The 12,985-nt window shown below is 40.0% G+C and overlaps 1 protein-coding gene across 1 annotated transcript; it reads right to left on the bottom strand.

The window, feature by feature from the left end:
• Positions 1-1,056: 1,056 nt before the first annotated feature.
• LOC112286615 (puromycin-sensitive aminopeptidase) lies at positions 1,057-12,149 on the bottom strand. Its single transcript, XM_024528653.3, has 29 exons — positions 11,973-12,149; positions 9,580-9,725; positions 9,259-9,334; positions 8,921-8,994; positions 8,523-8,711; positions 8,305-8,412; positions 7,793-8,005; positions 7,432-7,493; positions 7,223-7,250; positions 6,864-6,950; positions 6,540-6,565; positions 6,274-6,337; positions 5,952-6,032; positions 5,653-5,719; positions 5,481-5,485; positions 5,228-5,239; positions 5,060-5,116; positions 4,805-4,914; positions 4,518-4,598; positions 4,158-4,344; positions 3,848-3,996; positions 3,592-3,730; positions 3,265-3,411; positions 2,627-2,708; positions 2,233-2,408; positions 1,949-2,059; positions 1,725-1,841; positions 1,385-1,456; positions 1,057-1,222 (listed from the first exon to the last, which is right to left on the bottom strand). Exons 2-29 carry the CDS (start codon positions 9,661-9,663, stop codon positions 1,142-1,144), a joined length of 2,685 nt encoding a protein of 894 aa, XP_024384421.1. The 5' UTR covers positions 9,664-9,725; positions 11,973-12,149; the 3' UTR covers positions 1,057-1,141.
• Between the last annotated feature and the right edge of the window lie 836 nt (positions 12,150-12,985).

Raw genomic sequence — 12,985 nt, 5'->3', positions numbered from 1 at the left:
ATATATATATATATTATACTCAATTCCTAAACTAAATATATAAGAATAAACGGATGCAATTGATAATTAAACAACATTGATGAGGGTTATAAAATAAGTCTTCTATTCTATACATGAGATATAAGGCAATCAACTACTACCCAGTCAACCTCTAAGGATGTATATTATTATTAAAGGAAGCTCACTAATCAGCACATGGGTGTTGTAAAAAAAACACCTATTGTTACTCCTATTGGTCTATGAATCACAACATTAATTATACATTAGCTCTTTGAGTCGATTTTGACAACAATTGGCATGCCTCAAGCTCTCATTGACCACATACAAACAATAGGAGGCTTCCAAAAACTAGTCTTTGCAACAATCATTGAAGAAGTTTTTGCAACATACTTTCATGATTGCATTGAAGTATGAAGGTGGCAAGGAAGCCATGTGGAGAGTGGAGGGCAACAAGGAAGAAAAGGCCAACCTAATCTTCCTCCCAATAGAGAGCAGGGCAATGAGATAAGCCTATGGCAAATCCCTTCCTCTTTTAAACAAATAATTAGGGTTTTGTAATTTAGCATTACCACAACTATCATTGTTGATGGCAGCAATGAAGATTAGATTATCATGATTATAGATGAATGTGCTTTCTTTTCATTGGTTGCAAATCCAATGATAGAGAAATGCATCTAGATGCAACTATTTGTATTTGATAGCACTACCTCTAAATCAATCTAAAAGTAGAAATTTGTCTTGACAAATCACCTAATGAATTGCTCCTTAAAAAGGATTAAAATTGAATATCTAAAAGTAGAAATTAGTTTTGACAAATCAGCTACTGAATTGCTCCTTAAAAAGGATTGAAGTTGAATATGCTTGTGAGGGGGTTGGAGCAATTAATTTGGCAGGTGATAACCTAAGGACAAAACATTACAGAAGGGATGCTGCACTTGCTGACATCTTTGAACAATCTTTGACGTCAAGGATTTTGTTTAAATCCTTAACGGATTAGGAGCATTTGAAGTGTGCCACTTGATACAAACAAATGAATGGAGAAGAACAAAGTTGATGTTTCTTCGTAAGAAAAAAATGATCATTAGAAAATCCTCTTTTCAACAAAGAAAATCATGTTAAAGTGATCATTTATTCCGACATTTTACGACGCCAAACTCTTTGAGGCAATTTCGAAAACATTGTCTGACAGACCATCCTGGCTCGTAATCCGCTCCAATTGTGCCTGGAAATGTCCCCATTTTAAGTGATCGTGAGTACTGAGTACATACATAATAAGAAATGTAAATTGAATATTAAGGATGCGCGCAAGACATACAAACAGAGTCGCGTTTTAATAATTCTAAACTACATCAGAGCATATTGATTCAAGTCAACAAAAACTTACTTTGGCCAATGCCTGCCTGCCTTCATCAAACCTCCGCCATCTGGAGAAAGCCGACACCATGCGTGACGCAACCTGAACCCATCGTAATGGACCAAATTTAGAAGAATAGACCAAATATCTGAAAATACGTAACATCTGGATGAACTCAAGTCATTACTTAAGTCACTAACAATGTGATGGCTTGTCACCCTGAAGGCACATAATTTGTACTCGATCGAAATAAGAAGACAAGAATAGGATGAAGAAACTGCAGAAGGGCTGTAGAGAAATAGCTTCGAATATACTGCGCTATTCGAATGATTCAAGCCAATTCAACGGCGGTATGATTTACAAAACCAACCTGGGGATTCAGCTTATCCAACTGAAGGACAACGTCAGCCAAAAACGTGTACCCTGAACCGTCTTTAGCATGAAAATTTACAGCGGACGCGCAGAAACCACCAATCAAGGAATAGACCTGTGCAAAAAAAGAGGAGTTAGATACCAGAATTTTGAACTGAAATTAATTATGAAGGCTCGTGACTATGTTAATAGAAACAGAAAGAAAACATCCACAAGACATGCCTTGTTTGGATTCCGGATGTCAAAAGCAGGGTGCTCCATCAAACCCCGCACATTCTCTACATTTCCTGGGATATTTGACATGGCTTGCAAAGCTAGCCATTTGTTCATGACCTGTTCATTTCAAGTAAGTTAGGTACCCCGAGTCGTATTAAGACAAATAAAATTTGAACTAGCTGTTTAGAAATACTTTGCAAGGATCATTTTAAAAAAAAAATTAAAATAAAATTGAGCCAAGCCAATGCAAAGTTTCCGCAATATAATTACAGTTAAAAATTAAAAATTACCAAAGTCTCATCCTTCCATTGTTCGTAGAACTCTGCCAGTGCCTTAGACCGTGCATCACCAGAATTCTGGCAAATAGCAGCCAAGGCAGATACTTGATCAGTCATGTTTGTGGCATTCTTGTTTTCGTTCACAGCCAGGTCTATAATCTCAGGTTCGTTCAACATCGCCAAGTATCCTGCACACAACATGCAAAAGTTTCACAATGATTTCATTCCCGTGGGTGATATATTATTCCAAATATTCAAGGTCGAGTACCAAATAAATGACGAATATACTATAGATATCAGTATCCATCACCTCTTGGAAGACAATATTTCCCAGACTTGCAAAGGCTGATTTTGTTAATAGTACAGAAACAACAAAGTTAGTAAAATAATCGATTTCGTGCCATACCCAAAGCAACATTCTTTAAAGCACGCTGTGCCCTGTGCACATGGCTTGGATCGTAAGTAGCTGAACTTCTGTTTGCCTCCACCTGAATTTACAATGCGTAAACTTTTAAGTCGAAAGATCTTTCTGAACCGCTTTAACAACGATAACACTTGGTTCAAATTAAGAGGAAATATACACAAAACAACGAGATATTTAATACGTGCTTCGGGGATGGACACTTGAATATCGTAATTAGTATTGAGAAATATTGGGGACAGTTAGACACAAGTGCAGGAGGAAGTGCACAGAACCCTATAACTACCGATGGAATCTTTTGAAGCTTTCGTGACGGAATACTTTGACACATAACATGCCAAAACCACACCACCTACAGGATATGTACAGTGACCTCTTTTTCCTTTTTCCACTTTGGTCGACTGTTATCTTTGTCCTCTGCCTGACACGTCACTGCCTGCAAACTTAACTCTTCTACGACTTCCAAGAGTTGTGGTTGAATAATATGAACAATCTTTCAGGGACAAGAGTTCATATAGAGACCTCATTCATTATTATATATATTGTCCTTGTGTTTTGACAATGCTTTACATCCACAGTAAGGTTGAAAACCTAAATTATCCTTCGAAGAAAGTTTCACATACCATTTTAAGTAGGACATCGCGCATATTAGTAGCAATCTCCATAATGATAAACCGTCTCACATTATGTATGGCATCAGGATCAGCCACATCCATCAGGTCCGCAATCTCACTTTCTGTCGGTAATGTAAGGCATTTTGCCACGAATTCCTGGAAACAGGACTCACATAGGGAACTTTTAAGCAAAATGCTGCTAAATCCTTTTCTGTTAGACAATCCCATACTCGTAGCCCAAAAGGTTTTTTTTCTTTGTTTTTTGATTTTGGTTTTGATTTTGGATGTAAAGATTAAACATGTTATATTCACAGTAATCAGAAATTTATTCTATACCTTGTCAAGTGACGAATCCATAACAGTGCTTCGCATGCCTTCAATAAAAGCACTGTCTACGCTAAGATCCTCTCCTTTCTGCTGCGCAGAGATCAGGTCCAGCATAAGCTTGCGACTTAGAGTCTGGCCAGCTTCCCACCTGCACTCATTACAACCACAATTGAGGAATCCGACCGCCAATTGGTTGTTTGTGTGTACATACAATTCTGAAATGAAAACGAAACTGGAGTAGGAGAGACAAATTATTAATTCTTACCTGTTGAATTGATCGGAATCATGAGCCAGGAGAAAGAAAAGGTCATCGTTTGTAACATCAGACACAAGGCGAACTGGTGCACTGAAATTACGCAGCAGTGACGGAACTGGCTTCTCCGTGATATTCACAAATGTAAATTCTTGCTCAGCCTGCGATCCCAACATTCACAGTGAGAAAGCTACAATGTCGCCTATTGCAGTTTTAAAAGAAAGCGCTCGATTGAGTGAGGAACAAGCAAGCTACTGTACACTGTAATGTCTGGACTGTTATACCCTAGAATAATGGAGTTAAATCTCAGCTTGTGCTGTACCTTGTCAACATGCAGTACTGCAGTGGTCGTGTAGTCACCATCTACACTAGTCAAGTTGTGCAGGGAGGTTCCATCTTTCACAGAAGTAAGACGCATGTCGTGCCCGTGTGAATCAAGCAACCCTACAGCCAAAGGTAGAAGCATTGGTTCCTTCTTTAATTGTCCTGGGGTGGGGGGAACTTCTTGCCTGCACAATTAAAAACTTAACTTAATAAATCCTTCACTAGAGTAATAAATGATACTATATTATAAAACCTTAGAACTCAAGATTTATCACCTAAATCTAAGACTTTGATTTCATGAAATAATACAACCTTCATCAAAGATTAAAAATATGACCGTGGTCGCAGAAGCACGTACTTGCACTTGATGGTGAATGTTTGTGCACCAGCGTCGTATGAGGTGGTCACAGTCAGAGTTGGAGTTCCCGCTTGGGCGTACCTGGAAATCCACAAGAACTCAGTCATATCAACTCACCAACGATAATCATTTAATATGTATCTAATATGCCATAATATTTTTATAAAGTAATACCATCTCTAACAATGATGGTGACGAGCTGCTACGATACTAGACCAAACTGCAACCGGGATAAAATGACATGACAGAAACTTTTCTATCACAATAGAGTGAAGTGCCAGATTTACCAAAGGGGAAATGTCGGGAATTTAACATTATTGGCATCGAACATAGCAGCCAGGAACTCCTCACAAGTGACAGCCTGACCGTCGTGCCTTTGAAAATACAAGTCCATACCCTGAAACCTCAGTGGATATCGAAATCTTAATATCTCGTACGAAAGATAGGAAGTACAGAACGGAAAATGCTAAGTATTAAAAACATCCTAGAAATGTGGAGCAACAAACACAAATGCCTAGTCTTGAAGGCGAATAAATTCAAACCTTTCTAAAGCCGGCATTTCCTAGTAGCGTCTGGTACATTCGTACAACCTCAGCACCCTGCGCTCAAAAACTATCATTTTAATACTGGGAATATTCAGAAGCAGGAAATTTAAATATAGATTGTGTGAACTGCACGACACTCAAAGAGAATTATAGCACAGGCCATACCTTCTCATAAACCTGCAGTACATCAAGCGCCATAGCCGCGACCGAAGTATCATGAAAATAACAAAGCGATTAGTCAGTACCTTGCTGAAAACCTGCATCTCCTTGTGAAATGACATGACCTCATCAGTTACAACATGCGAATGACAGCCATTGTTCGATGTCCATTCTAAGGTCTGATGAAAATGCTCCGGTAAAACCAACCAACCAACCCAGAAAAGTAAAATTTGTCGAGGGCATGATTCTAAACACTTACAGTGACTGCAGTGTTGAAGCGAAAATTTTCCGCGAGAGCAAACCCAGTCACGACAAAAGGCAAGTTAGAATAGCTTCACAAGGATATCTACTTTAGAATTATGTTCAAAGAAACGAAAATCATTAACAGACTTCATTTCCGAAATGTGAATGCGTTGACCTCAAATGCTCACCTGTATAGAAATTATCCATTTTGATGTAAGAATGAGGCCGTACTGGATGTGCCATTGGACCAGCATCCTGTTGAAGGTGCAGAGACAAGCTCCTTAAATTGACATTCTCGATAAACTGAATCACTACAGTTAAATAACAACTCCATATACAACAAACTTTTAAAGAAATACTAAAAGATAACCACATCTTATCATGTACTTTAACCATCGAAGGGAAAGGTGCAACTCTAATCAAGTGAATTCGAGCATTGATAAACAGACATATTCCAAAGACCAAGAAAATTAGGCCAAAGTAGAACCTGAGAAAATTGCGCAGTCCTTAAACGACCCACATCAGCAATGCGTTTTACTCCACGACTACCCATATCAGATGAAAATTCCTGAACCAAAGAGCTGTTTGAGAAAAGTTGACATTGGAATCTACTAAATGACTAGAGGACCCCTAGCAATTATGACAAATCGACAATTACGTGAGGTTTTTGAGATAGTTCAGTGCAGTTTTACTCTGTATAATTCAATTTTAATTTTTTATAAGAATTTTAACTTTTAAAATAGTGTACAGAACAGTACTCAAGTTTGCTTTGAACTTGAATAAAGAATATGAGTGTAAGAGGTCCTAACCTGATCTCTGAAAACAGTAAGTCCCTCCTTCAAACTAAGCTGAAACCAATCCCTACATGTCACTCTGCCCAAGTCCAGAAAGAAAAGTTATAAGAACTCTATCGTAAAGTGCTTCACAGAACGTTAAAAGGATCAGAACATACCAATACAATGATATTATAGTTCAAATACATGTGTACAGATCCACGACCTACAGTAGGAAAATGAGGTGTAATGTAACTACACCAATTGACAATAGACATGTCGAAAAAATCAAAAAGGCATACCGGTTGCCAGTCCAATTGTGAAAATACTGCGTGCCCATTACAGATTGGATGCAGACAACACACCAAGTGGACATGTCAGCAACTAAAAAGGAACCAAAAAGCAAAAAATAAAAAATAAAAAATAAAACAAAAACAAAAACAAAAACAACAACAACAACAACAACAACAACAACAACAACAACAACAACAACAACAACAACAAGCAAACAAACAAACAAACAAACAAACAAAAACAAAAATAAATAATCGATGCAAAAAAACTTACAAGGTTTCAACTCTTTAAGTAGCCAGTTAGCAAAACAGAAACAAGGCAGAACGATTTACCTCGTGGCCAATAACTCCCTCAATAGCAGCGTAATCTGCATCTGTAGCTGTCTCAGGAGATGCTAATACCAACCTAGAATTAAAAATCTGTACAAGCATACATCACAGGAAAGATAGATTATGTATCTCTTAAATGCACAACTTCCTGAGCATCACCTCTATATACAAAACTCAACCCAGCTGTTTCAGTGCCAATCTACAAGAGATGAATACCACCAGAGCCAAGTAGACAATCGGTAATGTTAGGGGGTAGAAGTACTCTACACACATGCGACATTCTGGGCGTACACTACCTAAGTAATAATAAAATTGGAGAACGAAAACAACACAATTCACTTGTATTCAGAAAGCAAACTCACATTTAAGCTCTTATTCTCCATAGCACCCCTGTCACACATCATCCATTCCCACATCAATGCAAAATTCTTATAAGAATCACCGCCAGTTGCGATTGATGTATCACTCACGCTGGTTACCTTTTCCAACATAGAATTACTAACATATCACTGGAAATTTAGATACTACCACAACACGACGCTGGCAATGAGTACGAACTGCAAGTGCTTACATGTTGAAATCCGGCACAGCAACAATGTTGAAGAGGTCTAGGTCATATTCCAAACCAAATACCTGCTTGATAATGTAACAAAATTAGAGCTGACTCGTCTACTGATGATAACAAAACTAAGTGGATCTCTGCAAATTCCAGCATCATTTCCAGTTTTCTGAGCAAACGACTGAACAAAAGGGCAAAAATTCTTCAGCGTGCAGGTACAAAATCCAACCTATTACAAGAGACAAAGTCCAAGTCACATACTTACATAATACCAGACTACTGTACTCATGTTCATGTTCACATAGAACTCAGGAATTGGTGTGAAGTTGCAGTACGCCAAAAATCATTTGATAAATAATCAAAGGAATCCTACCTCTTCATCCCACTTCATAGCCAGTTGCAAAGATTTCATTGCGTGAACGGTCTTAGGAATATCTTGCGGAGGAGTCCAGATTCTAAGAGCCACTTTGCGCCCCGACATTGTGGTAAATGAGTCATCACGACTCACAAGCTGGCCAGCTACAAGTGCAAACAAGTAGCAAGGCTTTGTCCAGGGATCATCCCACACTGCGAAATGCTTGCCATCCTGCAACCCAGCAGTATGTTCGTCAACTTCTAATGACTACACTGTCCCACATCATCGAAGAGAGACATGCACTTTGTGGCCTTTCTGTGTTATCACATGATTAATTACCCAAAATGTTTCGCATTCTCAAACTTAAAGCAGCTGATCTCACATCAGAATGCTGGAACAAAGTCGATTAATTCCAGTATTGAATTCTATTTTGAGCTCATAAGCAAGCAGAAATGAATTTGTGTAATAAGTAGGGCACTTAGTACTAATCTTTCACTCTTGTAGCAATACATGGTGATAGAGAAACTTACAGCCAAATCACCCTCATCAACCAAGTTGCCGTTGCTTAACAACACTGGGTAAAGAGTTTTATCTGCCTCAATACGTGTTGTGAACTTAGACATCACATCTGGGCGATCCTGCATCGATAAAACTGAGAATCGGTTATCTATCTGTCTATATAGATACATGTCTTTTATTCAAGACATACCCAACAACCATATAATCTTAAAGTGAAGATCTGTCATACCTGGAAGTAAGTGATCTTACGGAAGCCCTCTGCTTCACATTGAGTGCAGAAATTGCCAGATGACTTATACAATCCTTCCAGAGAAGTATTATTTTGTGGCTCAATTTCCGTGACAATTTCCATGTCGAAAGGGCTGGTGGGCAACGATGTAATATTCAATTGCCGAGAATTAAACTTGTAACTACCCTCCTGCAAGACATAACGTCAAGTGCTTTTAACGTAAGTAGAGAACAGACACGATAGAAGAGCCGACCGACAGAGGAACCCAGATCTCAGACTACAATGAGGTCATTCAACCAGCACGCGCGGGAGAGAGAGCACACGGCCAAAAAGTACAATAAACTAGACTGAATACTGCACAGTCAGAAAACAATATGTAGGACACCAAAACAACATACCGGGACAGGCGAACCATTGATATTTAGAGTAACCAAGTTCAACCTCTCTCCATCGAGTATCAATGGTGCACCGTCTGTAAACAGGGACAAACAATGGAGTGTCAAACGTCAAGCGTGGTAGTACTTATAACAGAGGGACATCCAAACTCTACTGATAAATCGCCAGTTGTGAATGAACAAAAAAATCAAGCCACTGAACTACTACAATATCAAGAAAAACAGTTTCATCTTCTCAGTAAATATGCACAAAAAAACTGCTTTTACGAAAGATGAACACAACAAAACCTTGGAAATCAATATTTGCCTGCTTGAGATGTCCCTGTATGTGAGATTATTACCAGAAGACCTGGGAAGGACACGTATGTTGGACGTCACTAGAGTCTTCTCTTCTCCCAACACAAACTTTAAATTTACCTGCAGAATGGTGGCACGACCCCTAGTTATAACAACACATACAACTCATATGCCTATAGCAGCTCTCGCACAATTGATTTGGCTTCATCGATGATATTTTAGCTCACGATGGCATTATCTTCCTGGTAATAAGGTAAACATGCGCACCTATATGAAGGCATAGCTTTCGCAAACTATTCGATCAGCCCTAACGAACACTATCGAGCACAGAAACGAAAGAGGAAAATCAAGATATCCAGCTTCACCTTTTCGAAAGCATAATGGGGTGCCTTGTAATCCTTCAGAAAGATCTCCTTAGGAGTCTCCTTAACGGACTCCTCCATCTTCATTGTACCTTCCCTTATAAGAGTATCGGCTGCTACCGAGCACTGATTCTACCAGGAAAAGGCCCCTGCGAGCAGAAATTAAGCAAGACTTGTTTAAACAAGACGATTCAGAGCGAAAAACAGTGGGCAAAAAGTTCAGGCAAACTCAAATCAACAATACAGCACTATACTCTCTAAGATCTTGCATACAAAAAGGGATTAACCAGGGTACATTTCAGTGGAATTGACCTACACTAAAAGACGATTGTTAAAAAGATGACATGGGAATCTGCTAAATCTTTATTCGGACCAACAGTCGCTCTTCACAGCTCATGTCTCAGTTGTGCAAAATTGGAAAAAATATTACCATGGAATGAAATCATAAATCTTAGTGCACATAACTGACCTTAACACCATTCAAAAGAGAATCAACCTTTCAAACTTGACCCACAAGTAACACTCCGTCCAACCCCTGCCTATTGAAAAGCGGGAAGCCTCTAAAATTTATATATAGCACACTCTAAGCATTCGCATGGTCGTGTGCTCCACTCTAATATTACCGGGAAATCACTTGCACTTAATCACCCCACACAGCACCACCGATCCATTTTCGAAGTTTTTCGTACTGTATTGATAGATGAAATTGCACCGGACGAGTGACGCGACATGAATCTATGAATTTGGTGCCGACGGATCCAATTTCTTTGTAGAAGTCATCTGATCGGCGACCGTGTCAATTAGTTCATGTTCAATTAAGTCGCCAAATGAATCTCAAGAGCTACATTACATTGAATCTCTACTAAACATAATATTACAAACCATTGGGACATAGACGCTGGACACAAGCAGGATGGAAGCGAAAACATGTTAACAAAACGACTTTTCAGTGATTCATAATTGAAATAATCATCATTTTGAACACACCCCCAAGGAATTTCTTTGAATTTCTCTTCTTCTTTGACGGATTCGAACACACGCGTTCATAAATTATAATATCAGTTTACATCCACACAAAATTCGCGACGCCTGATTTCTACGTACTCAAACTCAGACACTCTCAATGAAGTGGTCTACAAAAGAATTAATCTAGGAGCGGCTGCGTGTCAACCCTAACTGACAGTCTGCTGCCAAACAAATTCGTATAGTTTACAATCAAAAGTAAAATTCGGTTTCGCTCACAACTGGAAGCTCTGTCGCGCACTCATGTACTGCAGTGAAAATGAAAACTACACTACAGTTCACACAACGACTGCAGATAGGCTCATGCAAGACAACTGACACAGTGACTACGTTTCTGTACAAATGGAGGATTTAATCTGTCCTGTTATTATGATGGGACAAAACCCGTAAAAAAAATAAAACATTCCAAAGTGCGTTGATCTTCCAACACCTCGCACAATGCTGAAGTCAAATCGGACACACGAGAACGAAAGAGAATTGGTATTAAGAGATTTGAACTCCACTGATTATTCCGATAAACTAAACAGGTAATACACTAAGGACACCCCGTCAAACTAGGATACAATGCCGATTCAATGCTGTCAAGTTCCGACTGTCCAGACAACACCAACACGCTTGCATCTTTACCTACAGTTACAGGATCATGAAAATCCCTAATTAAAAGACCAAGCGCCTCAGAGGAATTCACGAAGCCAACCAATCGAGTATTCAGAGTGCAAAAAGGACACGGCAAGTAAGGAGAGACAACGCCAACCACAACTCGGGGGGGGGGGGGGGGTACCAGGGGGCAGAGAGAGAAAGACAGAGAGAGAGGTAGGATTTTAACACAAAAGTCGCGGGACATCTGATAAAATGGCACAACTAATTTGATAGTCCCTATTATACGCACTCCAGTACTCAAATTCGGCCAGGTTCAGGAGAACTGATCAATCACACCGTCCACTCAGTCGCAAGGAATATGAAACGGTACTCCTGCCATAAAGCAATTCAAACATCTACTTTTTTCACTCTCAAGGACGACTGGATCCAATCTTGACACGCAGGGCTCCCTCAATCCCAGCATGCCAACATATTTCATCGACGTTCTGCGGTCCATGCAACTCAATAGATCCCGAAGCATGCAATCCTGGCAAGAAATATACTGGATACTCAAACGCTCCAAACGCTGCCCACACTAATCCCGATTGGAATACCATCACCACAACCCCACCATCTTTTTTCCAATCTCTCTTTCTTTCTCTCTCCCTCGCTCTCTCTCCCGTTCTGTCGTCCCGGGGCGTGAATGAATGATCGAAAGCTGGAAATCCCCCGAGCGCCAACAGAAAAGAGAGAAAACAAAAAGGGGAACTCAAAGAATGTGAGTAGAGACTCACAGACAGTCTCTGGAGTTCCAGACCACACAGACAGAGAGCGCAGCAACACCAAGTGAGCCGATGATCGCAATCACCCTACGGACATGCTCCGCCTTCGGGGCACCACCGCCGATCCCCTGCCACCAAAGACTGCCTCAGACGAGGGAGGGCAGCAGAAGTAGTCACAGAAGCGGAAGAAAGGGTGGAGACAGGACTCGGTTAAAGTAGCAAAGCGGCGCCGCTATAGCACACCTCTCTCCCTGTAACCTACTGTACACTTCTGTTCCCACGCGGTTCTTATCTGGTGCATGAACATTCATGCTGCAACATCCACCTTCTCAAATTGGGCCGATAACCACCGCACCAGAGCCCCGCCGGTATTTATCACAGACCGAATGTCTGAATTCAAATTGATCAGTTAAGACTTTCCCAGGCGCACAAAACCACCATAGATTCCACCTTTACAACCGAATCAATTATTTTCTTCTTCTTCTTCTTCTTTTTATACTTAATTCTTCTGCTTCTTCTTCTTCTTCTTTTTATACTTAATTCTTCTGCTTCTTCTTCTTCTTCTTTTAATACTTAATTCTTCTGCTTCTTCTTCTTCTTCTTTAAATACTTAATTCTTCTGCTTCTTCTTCTTCTTCTTCTTCTTCTTTTTCTCTTTTTTCTTTTTCTTTTTTCTTTTCAATCGAGAACGAAATTCCATCAGTAATACACAAATTCCCCCCGGGGCTGCGATTTCAAGTCCCGCACGCCATGATGTCCACCACGCTGCACACATGGCTTTTCCGAAGCCCCCGACCTCCGCAAAGGTCACATTCTTTACCACTTTCTGGTTCGGGATGTTCGACGCAAAACAATTAAGGGAGGAGCTGTAGCACGTACTCCACGTTGATTGGCAGGATCGAGAGAGTGCCTTCCCTACCAGGTTGTGGATTGCGCTCTTGGCTTATCTACAATAGTAATTTTCAGCAATTTCACTACGCTTTGGAACTAATAGTGAGATTACCTTTTGCGGAGTGGATATTGCC

The sequence above is a fragment of the Physcomitrium patens genome, chromosome 9 (genome assembly GCF_059467195.1).
Source record: "Physcomitrium patens ecotype Gransden chromosome 9, ASM5946719v1, whole genome shotgun sequence".
Lineage (NCBI taxonomy): Eukaryota > Viridiplantae > Streptophyta > Bryopsida > Funariales > Funariaceae > Physcomitrium > Physcomitrium patens.
Note: the sequence above shows the minus strand (reverse complement) of the source record. Positions and strands in the feature narration are given on the sequence as shown.